This window comes from Pleurodeles waltl, chromosome 10 (genome assembly GCF_031143425.1).
Source record: "Pleurodeles waltl isolate 20211129_DDA chromosome 10, aPleWal1.hap1.20221129, whole genome shotgun sequence".
NCBI classification, from domain to species: domain Eukaryota; kingdom Metazoa; phylum Chordata; class Amphibia; order Caudata; family Salamandridae; genus Pleurodeles; species Pleurodeles waltl.
Genome location: NC_090449.1, coordinates 135169679 through 135190504, shown reverse-complemented (window position 1 = coordinate 135190504; position 20826 = coordinate 135169679). Strand labels below are relative to the sequence as shown.

Here is a 20826-nt window from a genome sequence, read left to right as displayed (position 1 = left end):
ACGGCTTGGTGTGCCTCTTTGCTTCACTCCATTCTGCCATGGAGTGATCTCCTTGGTTGCCTGGCAGGGGCGGATATCCCAAGGCCTCTGACTCAGAGTTCTCCTCTTCCGAGTTCTCTCCCGTACCTCGGAGGACATCCCCTCTAGTGCCATCTTGCGTGGTGAACCGCTGTTGTAGTGCCTCCACTACTTTTGCCCTTTCATCTCAGCTTGATAGTCTCTGGGTCAATCTCTTTCACAGCTTGTGGTGCCTCTTTGTTTCACTCCACTCTGCCGTGGAGTGATCTCCATGGTCGCCTGGCAGTGGTGGATACCCTTAGCACTCCAGCCAGCCCACACATCAGCCAGGCCTGAGAAAAAGTAAGTTTCACCGTCTAGCTTGACCCGGAGTCCGGCAGGAAAGATAACACAAATTGAATATCCAAGTTACTTAGGTATAGCTTAACTGCAAGGAACATCTCTCTCAGTTTTTGCACCACGGTGGTATGATCTGGGTAGAGCGTAATAGGGCATCTCTGTCTTTGTAATTCAGGAGTCACACCACTACTGCCCTAGAGGGAGATCCCAGCTGTGGCAGCCTGCCCGGCACCATGTGCACCCTCTCCACATGGACCATTTAGAGTATTTCCCCTCAAGAACCACCCTGGCAAACCAAATGTCTAAGTACAATTCCATTGGTGGGCTCTCTGCCCTTTCCAGGAGACTCACCACTCTGGCATTATTTTTCAGTGATCGGTCCTCTGCATCATCATCTTTCCCTGTAGCAGGGCCAATTTCTTTTCAAGCCATGAGATACGATCTCCATGACTCAGAACTGAGGGTTGAGTCTGGGCTAGAGTAGATTCCATTCCTGCCACTGTCAACCAGTTTTTTATGATCATCCTTGAGGAGGTTCACATCATGGGCCACTGTCTCATTCTTTCTCTCCAGCACCTCTTTAGTATCCTTAATAGCTGCTAGGATAATTGCCGTATGGGATTCCAAACCTTCCCCCCTATCAGTTGTTTTTGTTGCACTGATGCCCCCTGTGTTCCTGGTGTGTCCTCCATCATAGGTGGTTACGCATGTTTATTATGCATCATCTTGAACTTTTTCTCCACCCCCTCTACTGTGAGGGGCACAAAGGATCCTATCTGTCCAGCAGTCGTTCACTCCCATAGCGGCGTAGTTAAATATTCAAGGGGCTTCATCGTCTCCTTGTGGGGGGGGGGGTAAATTAACAGGGCTACCATCGACAGGGCTGTGGTTTTTAACCCTGAGTTTCAACCCACATGGATCTTGGTACCACTGCTTCCTCGGCACAAGCACCCCTCGATCATCCTCACTACCCTCTAGGTCAAGCAACAATGAAGAAATCAGGCCTGTTCATTGGTCTTCATTCCACTGGGAGTCCCCCTCTATCTCCTCTCCATTTGGGGAGGAGGGTAGGGTGGAGAGCTCAACCAGCAGAGAGTACTGGCATTACAAAGTCAGTGCAGTCCAAGGTTCAGGCATGTCTCCCGCAATCCCACCACACAAAGGAAAAACCAAGAGGGAGCCCCCTCCCCTAGCCCTACTACTGCTCCTTTGCGGCAGCGGTGGCTTTGTAGTGCTATCTCCCAGGGCTCCATAAGCCTCACTGTGGTACCAGAACATCGTTCAAGACATCAGTTATATTATATGTATGGGTATTTACCCTCGCACCTTCAGGATGTTGATTGCTCTCCTTTACATTGGGGAAAGAGCAGAGGAGAGGAGAGCCCAGCTTCTCTCCCGCCCTGGCTGGAGTGCTGCTGAATGTAAAAGTTTCCCCCTTAAGTCTCCTTGGCTGGAGTACCGAGTAGTCTTCAGGGAGCAGAGCTCCCTCTTCGTTCCTCTTTCATGGCCTCCTCCTCTGCACGCTTCCAAGACAGCACTGGGAGCATGCCTTTGCTTGACCGCTGATTGACTCTGCCAGGCCCATCTCCTTGCTTTTCAGGGTGCCATATTGTGTTACAAGCTTGCGCCAGGTGAGCTCCAATCACCATCACTGCCTCGCCAGCCCCAATTCCTCATCCAGAGTCAGATACCACTTCCCTCGCCAGAGCAGGGATCAGCGGTCTTTCGGGTCGGTGTAATGCAGGAGAAATTGCCGCACGACTGCAATGGTCTGCCGGAGCTCAGCAGATACGCTGCTGCTTCCGTGCTCCACAGGCCATGCCCTGCTAAGTATTTAGGCCCATATTTATACTTTTTTAGCGCCGCATTTGCGCCGCTTTTTGACGCAAAATCGGCGCAAACTTACAAAATACAATTGTATTTTGTAAGTTTGCGCCGATTTTGCGTCAAAAAAATGACGCAAATGCGGCGCAAAAAAAGTATAAATATGGGCCTTAGTTTTTGAATAATAAGAAAAATCATTTCACATGTCTAACCCATAGTGTTCGAGGATAGACACATATTTTGATGACTCGGGTTGAATCAAATATTAATTATCTAAATTCCTATACCCAAGTTGGTTTTTGGGGTGATATTCCTTCTTACATTGTAACAAATCAGACACAACCATGAGATAAGAGAAAGCTGACACAGCTTAAACCAGTTAAATTATATTAACGTCTAAAGAGTGGGACTGTGACATATTTCAAAAAAATCTAAATGCTATTGCACCAAAACGTTTAACTGGCAATCGCTGCAACCCAAATACACAGTTAAACTGTAAAGAAAAAGTGGGTTCAACCCGTCAACATTGACTTTCTGTGTTGGACGTCATGTTCTACCACGAGTTTGAGTTAAACCTCTTTAAAGTATACGTCAGGGATAACAGGCGAGCTGTCAGTACACCAAATGGTGCTACCAATTGAGATTGTGGTAGTCATAGACCATGTGGTGTGTTCTATTGTAGTCCCTCCCATATAATATACATGTGTACATATTTTGTTCTCAAATTACCTTTGTTGTAGTTAGATTTATGTCCAAGTAAAGTTCAGTATTATAATTCTGCAGCCAGGGTAACATTCACCATGAACCCGAGGAGGGGGTATCCAACAGGATGAGATCAGTGTCTTAATCCTCTTGATTTCTAATGTACGCAGAAATTCACCTATTGAGCAAGAACTTCCGTCAGGTTGGCCATGTAGAGAAAAAAGCAGCTGAGCAATTATGCAGCCCTGGGTGTGAAAGTTTTGGGAAACAAACTATCTCAGCTGTTTAGCTTGATTCTAACCAAAGTGTCTGAGCCAAATACTAGAATCTGCTCAAGTAGGGTATTATCAGTGTTACTGATTTAAACCATAGATCATTCTAATTTGTTAAATGCTGGTGTACATAGCCTGGAGGTTCTGGCTCGACTCTATCAGCTGGAGCAGGATTTAAGCTGATTTGCATGTGACTGGTGTTGGACTTTTGGCCATACGCATGGTCATCCCTAGTCTTTTTGCCTCCTTCCTCCTGGTTTTTCTGACCTCTCGCTGTTGGCTCTAGGACTCTGAGCACTTTATCACTGCTGACCAGTGCTAAAGTGCAGGTGCTCTCCCATCTAAAGTTGGTATGATTGGCTTATACCTAATTGGCATATTTAATTTACCTATAAGTCCCTTGTACAGTGGTATCTCTATACCCAGGGCCTGTAAATTAAATACTACTAGTGGGCCTGAAGCGCTGCTTGCGCCACCCACTGAAGTAGACTTTCAAACCTGTCTCAGGTCTGCTAGCGCAGGGCCTGTGTGCGCAGTTTTTTGCCACAGGAACCTGGCATCTAAATTTACTTGCCAAGCCCAGAACTCCCCTTTTACTACATGTAAGTCACCCCTAAAGTACGCCCTAGCTAGCCCTATGGGCAGGGTGCCATGTATGTAGAAAGGCAGGACATGTGCCATATTGCATGGCCTGTCCTAGTAGTGACAAACAGCCTAACTTGGTGTCTCACTGCTGTGAGTGCTGCCTTCTCATAGGATTGCATTAGAAATGCCCTGCCTTATGTGTAAGGGGTATTGTCTGATTTATGAGGGGTAGCGTAGGCGTGTTTGGTATGGTTGTGATAATAAATACTGCTTACTGGTGTGGGTGTATTTTTTATTACTATCACAGAAATGCCACTTCTAGAAAGTGCGCATTTATCTGTGCTTATAATTCTGGTGTTTTGCAGCTTGACTCCAATCCACGTCTGGGCAGAGTGACAGTTGGGGCTTTGTGCATACTTTTCAGACAGCCTGTACACAGGGAGGGTGGAGGTGTCACTGAGGTGCATCTGCATACTGAATAGTCTTCCTGGGCTGAGAGAAGGGAGAGGCGGGGCACATCTACATTTGTAAAGACTGTGCCCTGGCCTCACACAATAGGGTCGTTAACCCCCCACTGATGTTTGGAGCCTGTGCTGAAAGGAGAGAGGGGGCACTCCCAGAACCAGTTGTAACTGGCTGGAACCTCCTCTCCCTGTCATTGTAAAACACTGTAAAAATGGACTATAAGTACAGGGGAATTTCCCCCACAATTTGAACATTCTTGGAACTGGAAACTGGACACAGAACGCTGATGAATGGACTCACCAGGAAACCGCCATGGACTGCTGCTGCTGTGCTGACCTGTGACCTGCCTGGTCACTAGGAGGAACTGCCACCATCTGCACCCCTTGTGCTGGCCTGTAGCTGGACCCACCAGCTTTGTGCTTTTTCTGGTTTGGTTGTTCCCAGGGGCAGGGTACTGTGGCCCCTGATCCCTGCAACGCTCGTTTAAACCTTTGCCCAGAATGCTTTGAAGGAGAACAAGGCATTCTTTCAGTTGCTGGGCTGTTGATGCACTATAGCGCTTGGAAAGCGCTTTTCTTTTCCTAAAAGAAATCACCGCCGCAGCCCGGGCTTTAAACTGTGCCCTTGCGCTTTGTGAAGCACTTCTTCGTTGATGAAAATCACCGCCGCAGCCCAGGCTGCATAATTTGCCTAAGCGCTGTGAAAAGCGCTTCGTTGGTAAAAAAATCACCGCCGCAGCCCAGGCTGCATAATTTGCCTAAGCGCTGTGAAAAGCGCTTCGTTGGTAAAAAAATCACCGCTGCAGCCCGGGGAGATAAATGCTGTGAAGCGCGAGGATCGCGCTCAGCTCCGTGCCCCCGGGGCACGAGGAAACCACTTAGGAAATAACGAGGAGCAAGCCTGCTCCTAGCGGTGCCCCCGGGGTAGGGATCGCTCCGAGGAGCGCCCCCGGGGCACCGGCCGGCCCAACCTGGTGCCGGCGTTTGTTGTTGGAGCCGGAGGGAGAGGAGGACGCCTCTCCCTCTCCTGCTCAAGCCCCGAAGGGCTCTCCCCGACGTGTGCGGGCAGGGAGGCAGCCTCATCGGAGGCTCGCCCCCGCCGCCAGCTCTCTGGTGGGCCCCCTCGTGGGCCCAAGGCCATCATAAGGGGGTCTCCCCCTCGGAAAGGGCCGACGGAGGCCCCGGGAGACCCCAGGAGGGTGCGGGCCCCCAGAGGGGCCCGTGCGCAGATTGGAGGGGGTGCGTGGCGCCCCCCTCCTTACCCGAAGGATTTCCCTGACTTGGGCCCCCCTTGGAGAGGGCCGGTGGAGGCCCGGGGGCCCTCCAATGATCACGGGTCCCAGAAGGGGCCCGCCAAGGAATCAGAGAGGGTGCGTGCCGCCCCTCTCTATCTGCCAAGTTTAGGGAGGCCCCCGTTTTGCGCAGAAGAGCGCCGGGGGCCCCATTATTCGTTTTAGGCACTGGAGGTGCCTCTTCCATCTACCAGGTACTGTTAAATGGACCAATAGGATCATAATTGAAGTTCTTTCTACAGGCTTTATTAATTATGATGTATTTCCTACCTGTTACATGATGCTTTTACATATGTGTGCACATGTTCCTTTTATGGACATGACTTGCTAAATATGTTTCCCTAACTTGCTAAGATGTTTCCCTAACTTGCCATAGGTTTTCTAATGTTCCTACTATGGGCGTTTTATGATATTCTTATGACAAGTGTTCTAATGTAATTACGTGTTTCCTGACTACTGCTTATGTTGCAGAATACTGAGTAACCTGTGTGTTATGTGTGACTACTGCTAGTTTGCAGAGTAACTAATGTGTAACGTTCTGACAACTGCTAAGGTAGCAGGATAGTACGGTTATGTGATGTTAGTCTAATAATTACGTTGTGTACAATACAGTATATTTTCATATAATCTGGTGTTGTTTCCTTTGTGGTGGGGATATTGCGTCACATGTATGTGTGTGTTGTGCAAACGCTTTACACATTGCCTCCGGGTTAAGCCTGACTGCTCGTGCCAAGCTACCAAGGGGGTGAGCAGGGGTTATCTTGGACGTGTAACTCCCTTGCCCTGACTAGAGTGGGTAAGTTCGGCCTGGCTGAGGTGCATACCCTAGCCAACCAGAAACCCCATTTCTAACAACTGGTCACTGTTTTAAGTGGTTTGACTCCTTATTTTCAGTTTAGTGGACTGCCTGGTGGAGATCCGTATGCTTCCAGAGGAGTCACCGCCGCAGCAGCACCTCTAATGCCATTATAAGCATGCTGAGTGGCAACCATGTTTCATCTGGCACTAAGCAAACATATTTGTTTTTCAAAACCAAACACCCAAAGCAGGAGTTTGTTTTTGAAAAACAAAGAATTACCGACTCAGACACCAAAGGAGCTTTCTCCTAGGGTCTGGGGTTCATTTTGTTCTGTGCAGGACCAGAAAGAAAGCAAAAATGCACATCAGAACATGCACCCTAAATAGGGCGAATGTTCTGATGTGCTTACACAGTCAACCTCAAGTCTGTCGAGCCATCCATGTAAGGTTTCCACTGGCACAACAAGTGTGGGTACCACCAGTGGAAACATGAGGAATCTAAATAGAGCCAGTACTTTATAGAGCCCGTCTGCCAAACTCAAAGTGAGTCTCTTAGTGGGTGAAAAACAATGAGTGCAGTTGGCAGTGTTTGAGACTTTTTACAAGTATTCTACCCATAACCTTTGTTTTTTCCTCAGTGCAGCACTGTGATAGGACACAAGCTATAGGTCAGTGATGAAGCCTGTGGGGGCCGAAACCTGTCTTGGTCTGCTTGTGCTCCTCTTCAGAGGGGTACTGGCCTGGGGGGTTGGACTGGACTTTTATTATTGGAGCAGTAGCATGGCTTACTTACATTTGCTGATCTACGTCTGCAGATAGTTAGTGGGTGAAAAATAATGGACTGGAATGTAGCCCAAACATTTTCGCTACCTCCTTTCTAGTCAAAACAATAATGCCGTTCCGTTATATCTTGTGTGGCATTTCTTCTGAAATCCACTTTGGTAAAATGATTAATTCATTCTGCTTGACCCATCCTTCGAATCTTTAAAGGAGAAATTTGGCAAATAGCTTGCCCACTGAATCCTGCAGAACCATGAATGAATTAATGACAAGTTTTGTAAAGTGCTTGGCTACTCCTGGAAAGTATCCTATTTCTTAAAGCAACCAATGTCAAGTTGCTACATTATCCTTAAGCCAGGGCAAAACGATAGGTCATAAGTGCTTCCCTAAAAGGAGTTCCTTGGAGATGTTCTTCAAGGATTGAGGCAACACATTTAGCCCCATATTTATACTTTTTTAGCGCTGCATTTGCGTAATTTTTTACGCAAAGGCAGCGCAAACTTACAAAATACAATTGTATTTTGTCATTTTGCACCGATTTTGCATCCACAAGCGACGCAAATGCGGCTCTAAAAAGTATAAATATGGGCCTTATTCATTGCAAGCCAGCACTGAAAAGAGCAGTCTGCCGCATCTGACTCTCCAAAAGTATAGCACTCTAACTCGGAACATCAACAAGGACCTGAGGGGCAGGATGGATGATATTGATGCATCCTATTTAAAAAAGTTATTAATCAGTACATTTTTGATTCTGTATTATTAGCCTTTTCAGTTAGATGTATGTAGTCCCCTTCAATTAATCAATAAAAATGTTATTTCGAATGTTATCAATAACACTCATAAAAGTACAAAAGAGAACATAACAAAAATAATACATCAAAGAAAAAAGAAGAACGTTTAAAACATCAATGATTTACAATGGTGAACATTGAACTTTGAAAAAGCTCCAACATGGAAACAAGTAGCTCATCACTGAACATTTGCAAAAAGCATAAGGCAACCCTACACCTTTTAAAATTATACATTTTTAAAATGGGTAATAGAAAGCTCCTTGTAAAAAAAAGCATAGCATCTACAAAACAATATAAAATGTAACAGAGATTGACTAGAAGTTTAATTGCAAGGGCCCGTAAGTATGTCAGCATTCCTCTACTGTCCAAGTGAAAACACAGCAAACATTACATCATGCCTGATTGAAATGTAAAAAGTTATGCTCTTCCCAAGCGCCAGATACCTATGTTAGGTAAGGTTCCATACTTTTGCATGTCTTCAAAAATAACATGTTGCCTTACAGAGGGTTTCATTAATTCAACCCCTGCAGGTATTTGTATGGGTATGTTGTAAGATGTCATATAATCAGAAAAAATCTTTAGTCCAAACTTATCCCTTTTAACAATAAGAGATGGACTCGAAAATAAAGATCGACAACCTAATTTAACAAAATAATTTTGTACAAAAGCTAACTGGGGAATTTCCATACCTCCATCACAAGATGAACAATCATTAATGATTAAAAAATGCTGTTTGGGGGTTGGACCTAGTAGATTCGCAGTTGTAAATTGATTTGGTCCTCAAGGTAGGGATACCCAATTACTCATGACATAAATAACTAGAGCTACATTGTGGCATGTGTAATCCTTCTACCAAAATTATTTTCTTCTACTTACAGAGGTCAAGATTAGCGGGTCCGCATACGCCAGCACCATATATAGCTATAGGATTGCATTGAAGTTTGTAAATTTCTTGCTGTAGGATATTAGCCTTCTCTCCAAAGCCGAAGAAAGATTAAAAAGAGAACCTGTTGATTGATGGAATCTCAAACACCTTGCGGCAATGTTAGAACCCCAAGGATGGCATTAAGGTTCAATATGTCAATCTAAATGTTATTATGTTCCTGAGTATGGAAGGGCTTCATTCACTTAATCATGGATAGTATAGATATTGTACTGTCAGTAACCACCAATGGCGAGCAAGACCATTAATGGAGAAGCACATTTTTTGCAGTATTATAACAAAGTCTAATTTGGGTGTTCTATGTCTCATAGTTAGTAAAAAAAAAATCACAAATGTTTCAGAGTTACAAAACCCTGGCCTACCCTGCCCCAAAACCTATATTAGATTGTCATTTTAATTAGGTCATGACCTAGGGCCTGAGTTATATCTTGGCGATATGTTTACTCCCTTGCAACAACACAGTGTACAGTCAATGTGATGCTGATGCATGTTTTGTAATATGACATCTTTGTCTTGCATCTATTTAGTAAATGGCAATAAAAAGATATAAAAAATAAATAAACATTGGTCGATGGGATCATAGGTTGCTGACAAGTCCTTCAAGGTTGCCTTGATCAATGTTGTTGCTGTTTCCCACAACAGCAGAAATCCTGCCTTCTAGTCATAAACAATATTATGTTATTTCACATACTCCTGTAGCTCCCTGGTCATGTCACGTTCCAGGATCCAGCATGGGTATGTGAGGTCTTCAGGAAATCAACTGCAAATGACATGCAGTAGGAAACTTGACGTATGGTGACCTCTACTGGGAGTGGAGCTCAGAGTACATCCATCCCATTGGCAGTAGTTTTGACCTCTCACATCGCTATGGATATATTATCGCTGCATGTACTCTATTGCTTGAAAGCACCGCAGTCTCTTATTTTGACTTTTTCATTTGTTTTATGCATAAGACATTATTTATAGAAACACAGAAACCAACTGACAGCCTGTCTAAATCAAATGTGGAATAGTTCAGGATTTCAAAAAGAGCCGTAGAATGGTTCCAATCATACTCCCAAAACCTAATGAACTAGGGTTGGTAATGCTAATTTTGCCAAATGCAACGTCCACTGTTTTGGAACAAAAGAAAACCTGTGCCCTAACCTCTTTTGTTTAATGGCTATATGCAACCCGCTGTATCAGGAAGCAGAACTGCACAACCTAGTACTCAATAGGTCCATTGATGACCATCCAGAAAAGAAGAATATCATGGAATGTCTCAGTCACATACATACACCTAGATTAGGGGAGACCTCCTCTGCCTAACCGAAATAGAAACAAAGTTCTTGATCACTTGCACTGCAAAGGATGAATATCCCAGTTTACCATGTAATTTCGACGTAGAAAGTAACAATACAAAAAAAAACCATTTATCTCAATGGAGCAGTAATACAAAGATGGTGATGTGACATGCAGTGTTAAATGTTTGTCAAGTTTTAGATCCACATCTGATTCACAGTAGATTCTAATTGCACTTTAATTACAATCACTGCCCCTGCCATATATATATATATGTAAAACAAAGGTTATGGGGACGTTATAGTTATGAAATAGAAGTAAAAAAAACCTTAAGAATTAATTGAAAAAAACAAAGGTTACATGAACGTTATTGTTAGGTTTTGAATTTACTCGTACAAAACTGTAGAAATAGAGCAGTTAAAATTACTTGAGCTAACTATAACTTGGGCTCTCATAGTGCACTGCTTATGACCTCACATATTACATCACTCATGACATGGTCAGTGACATCAGTGATGACACCACTGATGACATCTCATATATATCAGGTATTATAGTGTACACATGACAGTGCACCTGGGTATCTCCGTTAATGCATCAGTTCCACCTGGTTGTCTCAGTGCATGCAACAGTGCATGACATGGTGTGTCATTCTACTCATTAGTACACGTTTGGGGATGTTAGTCTACACACACACCCAGTCACAGACCTAGACACTCACACACCTACTCACAGACCCACAGAGACAATGACACACCCACTCACAGACCCACTAAGACACTGATGCACCTACTCATACAAAACCATAGAAATTCAGCAGTTATAATTGGAGCTATTTCAAGTAACTTTTACTCATGCCCTGAGGTAACTATAACTCACACCTCTGCAGGCACAGTTTTTTCTCCTTAATTTGACTGCTAATGCTTAATTTTTATTTTTAATAATGTTATAGAAGTTGTCATGAGTGCTGTAGTATATGAGGTAATTAGCAGTTCATGGTGAGGCGCGAGTTATAGTTACTTGAAATAACTCTAACTATAACTGCTGAATTTCTATAGCTTTATACAAATAAATTCAGAACCTAACCATAACGACCCTGTAATCTTTGTTGTTTTTCAGTGCATTTCTATGTTTTTGTTAATGTAAAGTAATTTTTATTTCTGTACGTTAATCCAACCATGGCAGTGCACGGCGTATGGCCATACTGCCCTGCAGCCAAGCCCCTATAACCACCCAACCCTGTGTCACACAAGGGCTTTGGCTGTGCACGGTATGTGTTGATCACAAGGCCTGCAGCCAACCCCTTTAACCACCCAACCCAGCACCACGGGGTTGGGGTTGCCTGCATGGCCTGGCACGGGACCTGGCCCTGCAGTCAACCTGCATAACCACCCAACCTCATGCCATGATTGCCCTTCAGCCGTGCGTGGTGGGTTTGGCCACAGGGCCAATATGTGTCAGAGGGTGTCTCTGGGTGTGAGAGCAGGTGTGAGACTGTCTTTCTGAGTGTGAGAATAGGAGTGAGAGGGTGTCTCGGGTGTAAGAGTGGGTGTGAGATTGTCTCTGTGAGTGGGTATGTGAGTGTCTGTATGAGTCTTTAAGTTGGTGTGTGAGAGTCTTAGTGGGTCTGTGAGTGGGTGCATGAATGTCTGAGTGGGTCTGTGAGTGGGTGCATGAGTGTCTAAATGGGTCTGTGAGTGAGTGCATGAGTCTCTGAGTGGGTCTGTGAGTGAGTGTCTGAGTGGGTCTGTCAGTGGATGCATCAGTGTCTGAGTGAGTCTGTAAATGGGTGTACCAGTCTCAGGGGGGGTCTGTGAATGGGTGTGTCAGGGTCTGAGTTGGTCTGTGAGTGGATTGTCAGGGTCTGAGTGAGTCTCTGAGTGGGTGAATGACAGTCTGAATAGGTTTCTGAGAGGGTTCCTCTGTGTCGGAGTGGGTCTGTGAGTGGGTGCGTCAGTGTCTGAGTGGGTCTGTGAGTGGATGCATTAGGGTCTGAGTGGGTCTGTGGGTGGGTGTATCAGTGTCTGAGTGGGTCTGTGAGTGGGTGCATGAGGGTTTGAGTGGGTCTGTGAGTGGGTGTGTCAGTGTCTGAGTGGGTCTGTGAGTGGGTGCATGAGGGTCTGCGTGGATCTGTGAATAAGTGCATCAGAGCCTGAGTAGGTCTGTGAGTATGTGGATGCATGAGAGTCTGAGTGGGTCTGTGAGTGTGTGCGTCAGTGCCTGAATGGGTCCATGAGTGGGTGCATGAGTGTCTGAGTGGGTCTGTGAATAGCTGCATGAGTGTCTGATTGGGTGCTAGTGGGTGGATGAGTCTCTAAGTGTATCTATGAGTGAAGGTATTAGTGTATGAATGTGTATGTGAATGTTTTTATTTTAAAAAAATGATGCCAATATTTGTGAATTTGTTGCAACGCTATATGGAGGGCCTGCGTTGCATCGTATTTGCGAATATCATGTGTCATTAAATAAAATCTTCATAAGGTCATCATTTAACCTTCAAATACCCCTACATCACATCCCTGAGGTCAGTTTACCGTCACCCTTATACCTCTTTTCCTTCTATTTTTCAGCCCTGATAACTGTGTCCTGTTACCTGCAACTTTCTGGTCAGGTTGCGGCCAGCCAATCACAGCATTCCTGTTGGTGTGCGCATTTGCGAATTTGCCGCAACGGATCCACGGTGCTACATATACAAATGTATTTATCCTTTAATTACTCGAAAACTACTGAATGGATTTACTCCACAATAATAAAAAGCTACCTTTCTGCCATATTTTGTGTAATTTCATCCAGAAGTTCAAGGTGTAGTCGTGTTCAAAACTTCTATGAGAATTAACATGGGAAATCAACGTTTTTTTACCCCCTCCCCCTTTTTCTTGGCTCCCCCTTTGACGGATCACCCTGAAACTTCCAGGCCGCAACATGAATCACTCGCACACTTTTTTGGGAAAATGTTGTGAAGATTCGTCACACGGTGCCAAAGATATAGCAAGTCAAAAAATGATTTTTCTATGGAAACATGGTCCTAACCATATCTACCTACGGGCAACCATCAGCAGGTAATATATATATATTCATATAGATAGATAGATAGATAGATAGATAGATAGATAGATAGATAGATAGATAGATAGATAGATAGATAGATAGATAGATAGATAGATAGATAGACAGACTTTGGCCACGTTTGATGAATCTTCACCAAACTTTCCAAAGAACAAGTGCATCTACCTCAGGTCCTTCCTGGAAAGTTTTGGGGTGATCTGTCGAGAGGAGCCAAGAAAATAGAGGGGGGTCCCAAAACACTAAGGCCTTCATTACGACTTTGGCAGTCTTTTTCAAAGACCGTCGAAGCCGCTGCAGTCAACGTACCACCAGTGCTGTCAGGCTGCTGACCGCCATATTAGGAGACCCGTTTACAGGCAGACATCCGCCCCCGTCGGCTTGGCCAACAGAGTTAAAGAGGCGGTTTCACCACCAGCACCGCCACAGAATAAGACACCGCCCACTGTATTACAATACGTAATACGATGTGGCGGAGTTCTATCAGCGGTGCGGTGCTGGCGCTGGAAAACGTCAGGACCCATCCACTCCCAGACGACTGCCTCGCTGGAAAAGGTAAGTTGATCGTCCAAAAGTGGGCGTGGGGTGTTGGGTGCATGTGTGTGGTGTGTGAGTGTATGTGTGCCTGAATTGGTGTGAGCGTGTGTATGTATGTGTGCGTGGAGGCTGTGTGTGTCTGCATGTATGCAGAGGGGAGGGGGTATGTCGGGGTGCGAGTGCGTGTGCGTGTGTTTTTGTATGCAGAGGGGTGGAAGTATCTGAGTGCGTGTACGTGTGCGGATGGGGGTGTCTGGATGTATGCGTGCGGCTGGGGGGCGTCTGCATGTATGCGCAGAGGAGGGGGGTGTCGGCGTGTGAGTAGGTGTGTATATTGGGATGCATATGAGTGGGGTTACATTGTGTGCAAGTCTGCAAGTGAGTGGGGGTGTCTGTGTGCAAGTGTGCGGATGAGGGGGTAGTGTGTGAATGTATGTGTGTGTGGAGGGGGTGGGGGATGTGCATGAATGCGGCGGGAGGTGGGGGTGTGAATGATTGCGGAGGGGGTGCGTATGTGTGAGTGCGAGTGGGGGGGTGTGTATGTCAGTGTGAGAGCAGGTGGAGGTGTTTGTATGGATATGTGCGGTTGGGTGGGGGCGTTTGCAGGTGTGTGGACAGGTGGGTGGGTGCATAGAGGTGTGTGGGCGTGTGTGGGGGGGTGCTGGTGACAGAATGGGAATTCCTGCTGCCGGGTGCATGACCACCAAGCTTTTTGTGGCGGACCCACCACCGCAAAAATCCTGGTGGTTTGCTGCCTCGCAATACGGGCAGTGACCTGAGGCCTGCAGCCGGCCCGGAGGAGCTCACCGCCGGCCGTGTTGGTGCGACTGCATCGACGGGCCAGGCGGCGTTATGGCGGTTTGACTTCGGCCAAACCCCACAACTTGTAATGCAGCAGTCTTTTCCGCCTGGTCCGCGGCGGTAAGACCACTGCCAGCCTCATAATGAGGGCCTAAATCTCCATGCATTTGTAATAGACTTCTTTAATAAGGCTACAGCAAAATCTGCTGAACAGAATTACACCAAATTTGGCAGGAAGCTAGATCTTCGTGCGCAGATTGTGCTTTTGTTTAATCTAAATCCGTTCAATTTTTTAGAAATTAAGGGTAAATAATATTGTATATTTTGGCAATTGGGTCTTGAGAGACTCTCCAGGAAAAGCCAGTTTAAAAAGCGTTGTGATTGGCCCAGGAAGCTTCCTTTGGGCCATCTTGCTCCCACAGGAGTCAGGCTCCTGTGAGATTGAGCGCTCTGACTTGCTGCCAGTAACATGACAAAAAATGTTAATGGCAGCCATTACAGGACTTGAGGACTTAGTGCAGTGCCCTGAAGTTGAAAAAACATTAAGATATATGGAGGGAGTGTGGGAGTGCAGGGATACCCTGACCCATAGGCCCCAGGGAGTCCCCTGGGGCCAAAAAACAAAATTATTTACAAAATGCCACAATTCAGATAGACTCATGCGGGATCAAAAAATAATTGTTGGCCGGGCCACATTTAAATACAGTATTGCCCTGGAAGCCTAGCCCCCTCACCGCCAGGGGCCCCCGGGAGCCCACCCCCCAGGGCCGACATTACATTTTATAGGGAGGGGGGTCCGCATGGCCTTCTCCCCAAGTCTTTAGAACACCCAGGGAACGTAAACCCAGGACCAATTTGTTTAAGGGAGGGAGGTCATGCAGTGCTTCCTCTCTGAGGCATTAATAGCACCAGGAATGCCATCCTCTGGGACGGCTCACAGGCTATGTCCTGGGGAGCCCCCCAGTGGGACATATCGGTTTCCCTGTCTGCACAGGCATGGGTAGGGAAACCTGTGTTTGCTCTCACTTGGCACACACATTTTTAAACCTCCTGCCAAGTGGGAGCAAACAACAAGACTGTTTCCGGGGGTGGGGGCATAAGGGGTGTTGATTAAAAGTGCTCCCACTTGCTAAGAGAGGACTTTTCATTGGTTTCCCTGCTCATACTGCTGCAGGCAGTTCATTATGTTCCACAACATTTTTTGGGTTCTGCAGAAAACCTTTTTAACGAGAGTAAGATTCTACACAGTAGATAATACCTTTTGTAAGCAGTCTTGTGTTATTGGAGAGAATCATGTCAGCATGACAGTTTCTACTTAACATAGACGGCTTTGTGCACCAGGTACTAACCTATATATGTGTGCTTGTTTTGCTTTGGAAGTTGGGCTATCTGTCATGTTTTCACCACAGGGTAAAGGATGCAGGTAGTAGGATGTTTAGCACCTTTAGATCTTGGTTATTTTTAGCAAATAGTCTCTTTTTGACAACTGTTGCATAGAGTGTACACTGTTCTTAGTAGATACTTTTTAATACTCTGTGGTGTTTTTCTTATGAAAGTTTCACTGTTTGTAAACAGTATGGTGTAAAGTAAATACTTTCCATAGAGTAAGCACTGTTTAAAGTACCCAGTTCTCTACTGATATTAACATCATTTATCATTGTAGGCTAGGTGGCTTTCGGGTGTTTCGTACAGGTAAAAGCTGTCCATAGTAGGTCATTTGCTTTGGAACTGACGCTCACTGTTTTTAGAAACTTGGCTTTCTCCGAATAGTTGTATACAAACTGAACACCATCCTCGATGAGGGATTCTTATATATCTATGCTACCTGTAAAGTGTATGCTATAGAGTCAGTGTTGCACCCAATGCATGCTTTCTGCATCTAATGGAGTTGTATCTTTGATGGCAGGATAATGGCTGATATTCTCCTGAGCTATTTTGTACCTACTACCAGGCGTCTAATGTCATAGTAATTTATAGGCCAACATGAGGTGTTATTAGTGATGTCATAAATAAGGTCATAGAACATGTCATGAGTGATGTCATAAGCAGTGCATGGCAGGGGCGCAAGCTATGGTTCACACTGCTAACTATAACTAGTGAATTTCTTTTTTTTTGTTCAAAACGTTAAAGATGTCACTGACAAATTAATTATAAAGTTTCTTTAACCTATTGTTTTGTCACTGAAAAATATATATATGTATATATATGTGTGTGTGTGTGAGTGTTTGTGTGTACATACATTTTTTTTATGTTGAAATAATCTTGATGATGATATCAGAACTGTGGCAATATAGGACCATGTTACACATTGACCCATTGTGTATCCTCTATTTATTGTTACAAGTGTATTGCTCCTTCTGAATGAAATGTCTGTATACATGTATAAATGTGAATTGCTCTGCAAAGGCTCATCTATATCACACACCCTGCTATCTACTTCATAGGTTGAATCTTCGTGAGCTGGGCCCATGGGCTTCCCACATGCGCTGGATCATTTGGTTCATGGCATCAACTGGAACGATTTATGTGTTTTTCTTCCATGAGAGGTAAGCTTTTCATACTTCATGTAACCTTATGTGTTCAAGATCATAGCATTCCAGCTCCCTTGCCCATCACACATATTTCAGCTTTTCCATAGCTTCTGATGTGCCAATACTGGGCATTACCATGAACTTCAGCCATGGTGTGTAAATGCTGCTGACAGATTATGGCATGGTGCACACGAATACTTCATCATGGATTGTCTGGGTGCCATGCAGTGTGCACAGAGCACAAAGTCCATGGGTCTAATAGTAGTCCTGTATGCTGGGTCAGCCACACACACCGGGCCCCTTTGAGCATTGCTCTCAGGACATGTGCAGTTATATCATTATAAAAATGTTTTTAGTTAGGGAGCATTAAGGATCTTGTCTCAGGAAGTCAATTGTCCAAAATATCAAATAAATTCCACAAAAAACGTTAGCAGTGTGACGTTATGGTTACAATCCAGACTTTAAGAACCACTGAAATTAATTCTGTTTAGGACAATTTAGGAACCCTTGTTACATTGTTCATAATCTCACAACAAACATCACAGTAATTTCACAAATGGTGTCATTAGTGATGTCAGTCCGAGTAGGAGACGACATGGTGTACACAAAGCACAGCCATGAGCTGCCCCTCTGCAAACGCACCACAGGGCATGGCAAAATGCCATCTGGTAAGCACAGGACATACCTGTAGTGTTGCACTTGTGACGGAACTAGTGTGCAGAGTTGGAGGGGTCACTATGTCCCTAGCCCAGGGGTGGTAGATGTATCTTTTTCGTGTATATGGCCCTGTGGTCTAGCCTGCAGGGTCATGGGTGTTAAAGAATAAAAACGACACCTGGAGGGGCGGAGAGAGGTCAATCCACCCCGCGAGACTCGGAAACTCACGGCTGCTGAGTCTGTGTTTTCTTGGGCCCCGGCTGCAAGAGCATGCGGCTGTCACCACCGCTGGCAGTGCCGCGTACTAGAAGTTGGCTGGGGAACACCACAAACTGCCGATGAGGGCGGGATGGCCCCACTGAAGCAACATCATGGTACAGATCACCAACGTACAATATGCGCAGCAGAGAAACACGGTACAGGAGCTTAGCGGACCTCGCACCGGTGTCGGAGACACTGCGGCGGAGTGCCACCACTAGGACACAGCTGGTAGAAACCATGTCCAGACTGAGGGAAACAGAACAGCCAGGTACAAGCTCCAGGACGAGGTCAAAAGTAAAAGCCCACCTCCTCCCAATGAGAAAACACCCTCAAGTCTACCAGGTTACCAACCCATAAATCAAGTGAAAATAAATACTTAATAAATCGCAATACGCAAGTGAAAGAGGTACTTGGCGAGCTTAGGAGACGTCATCAGACAGTCGCCCACACTTCCCCACACACTCCTGTGCACCTGAAGAAGCTCCATGGCAGCAGAGAGCGCGCTTACATACCGGCACAAGCACCCACCAACAGGACCAGAGGCAAGTGACTTACCTGCACCTAAAGGGGGGGGGCTGGCATATACACACACAAGATATCATGGAGACAGGAGAGGAAAGGGAGCAAAATGGCAGTCCACACCACCATGAAAGAGCAACTGACATGTCAACATGTCCAACATTCCTCCCATAGAGCCGTTCATCATAGAAGGCACCCCATCTGCACAGACCTCCAGATGGAAACCTTGGGTAGAGCCAGTGGATCTCTACTTTGACACAATGAAGATAGAAGACGAGAGGAACTTGGCCATGATCCTCCACGAAGGAGAAAAAGACTTACACAGAATCTCCAAGACACTCTCGGAGGCAGCCCCCAGAACACATGCAATCCTAATAACATCACTCAATGTGTACTTCGCACCCATGGTCAGTCGAGACTACGAGCGGTTCATATTCAGGCAAGCCAGGCAACAAGAGAACGAGTCCCTCGACATGTTCCACACAAGACTCGAGGAGCTAGCAAGCATCTGTGCCTTCACCGGCGAGGGTGAAGAGATCCAAGGCCAAATCATACATGGCTGCGCCTCAGCAGAGCTAAGAGAATGCATCCTGGAAGAACCAGGAAACTCCCTAACTGACATTCTGACGATGGGCTGGAACAAGGAGCTTGCCAAAGCTCGAGAATCTCACATGGAAGCTGCCCTCCAAAATACCATCAAGACAGAACCGGCCAATTCTGTCATGTCAACACCCTTCCCAAGAAAGTCCCCAAGGAAAGGAACATCACCGAAGTCATGCGGATACTCCAGCAGCCCCACACACCGCATCATGGACTGCACTGCAAAGGGAAAGAGATGTGTAGCATGTGGCAAGTACAACTACTTCACCTAAGTATGTCACTCTAGCACAAAAGGGGCAACCCAAGCCACCGTCAACACCCTAACAGACCCTCAAAGTGATATGGATGACAATGAAGAGACTGAACCCACAGTTCACGCAGTGTTCACAGTGGGGACAACAACAAGAATGCATCACCACCTCCCACAGTGTCAAGTATTAGTGGGCATCCATCCAGTACTCGCCACAGTAGACACCTGAGCCTCCATCAACCTACTATCCAGAGAGATATACCAGAAGTGCTGAGGATCATCACCTTTGCCCTTGGCGTCCACCAGGAAGGACCGATCCACATACTTGATGAATTTCATGGTGTGTTCAAAGGAATCAGGTGCCTCAAAGGAAAGGAAGTAACACTCCACATTGACCTGACGGTGAGGCCGGTAGTTCTGGGACACCGCAGAATTGTGTTCCACTTGAGGTCACAAGTGGAGAGAGAGCTTGCATAATTGGAAGAAGGTGGAGTCATTGAAAGAGTATCTGGGCCTATCCAGTGGGTCTCCCCGATCGTAGTGACCAGAAAAACGAAATAGGGAGGGATGGTGTGCATATGTGTGGACATGCGGCTGCCTAATGTAGCCATCACGCGTGAACGACATCTCACCCCCACCGTGGATGACCTAACAGAGGAATTGAGTGGCGCCTGCTGGTTTCCAAAGGTTGACCTGCGCTCTGGATACCATCAGCTCACCCTGGCAAAGGAATTGCAATACATCACCACATTTTCCACCCATATTGGCTTTAGGCGTTATAGCAGATTGAACTTCGGCATCTCCAGTGCCGCCGACGACTTACAAAACACCATCCAAGAAATCCTGGAAGGCCTTCCAGGTGCAATAAATGTCAGCGATGTCATCCTGATATATGATAAGACCATCCCAGAGCACAACAACTGACTCCGAGGAGTGCTCCAAAGAATCCAAGACTCAGGACTCACTCTTCACCAGAGCAAGTGTGAATTCCTAATCCAATGGATCAGCTTCTTTGGGTACACCTTTTTCAGCTGAGGGAATCGCCCCAGACCCTGACAAAGTATGTGACATCAAGGAAGCCATCGCGCCCACCAATGTTTCTGAGGTTTGCAGTTCCTTGGGGATGGTGAACTACTGTGGTAGGTTCATCCCCGACCTGACCACCCTGATGCAACCCAGAGAGAGGGGAGTGGGCCCCGGTGGCCTTCGCGAGCCAATCTCTCTTGGGTACAGAACAGTGGTACTACCAGATTTAGAAGGAGGCCATTGCAATCTACTGGGGGTGCTGGCATTTTCACCTCTACATCTGTGGTCGGCCATTTGTGGTCACCAATGATCACAAACCCCTCATACCCTTATTCTGAGTGACTCCATCAAAGCCACCCCCAAGAATAGAAAAATGGCTGCTGTAATTGCAGGAGTATGACTGTCAGGTGGAATACCGACCCGGGTCCACCAACTCAGCAGACTATCTATCCAGACACCCCAGAGCAGCGCCTCCGGGCGAGGAGGATGAAG

At 46.1% G+C, this 20826-nt stretch overlaps 1 protein-coding gene across 1 annotated transcript in view; it reads left to right on the top strand.

Moving 5' to 3' along the window:
• The window catches only part of MMD2 (monocyte to macrophage differentiation associated 2), a 240607-nt gene that overhangs the window by 196627 nt on the left and 23154 nt on the right, over positions 1 to 20826 (top strand). The window contains exon 5 of the mRNA XM_069209978.1: positions 16935 to 17036. Coding sequence (XP_069066079.1) covers positions 16935 to 17036 — 102 coding nt within the window. The remainder of the gene's footprint in view (positions 1 to 16934; positions 17037 to 20826) is intronic.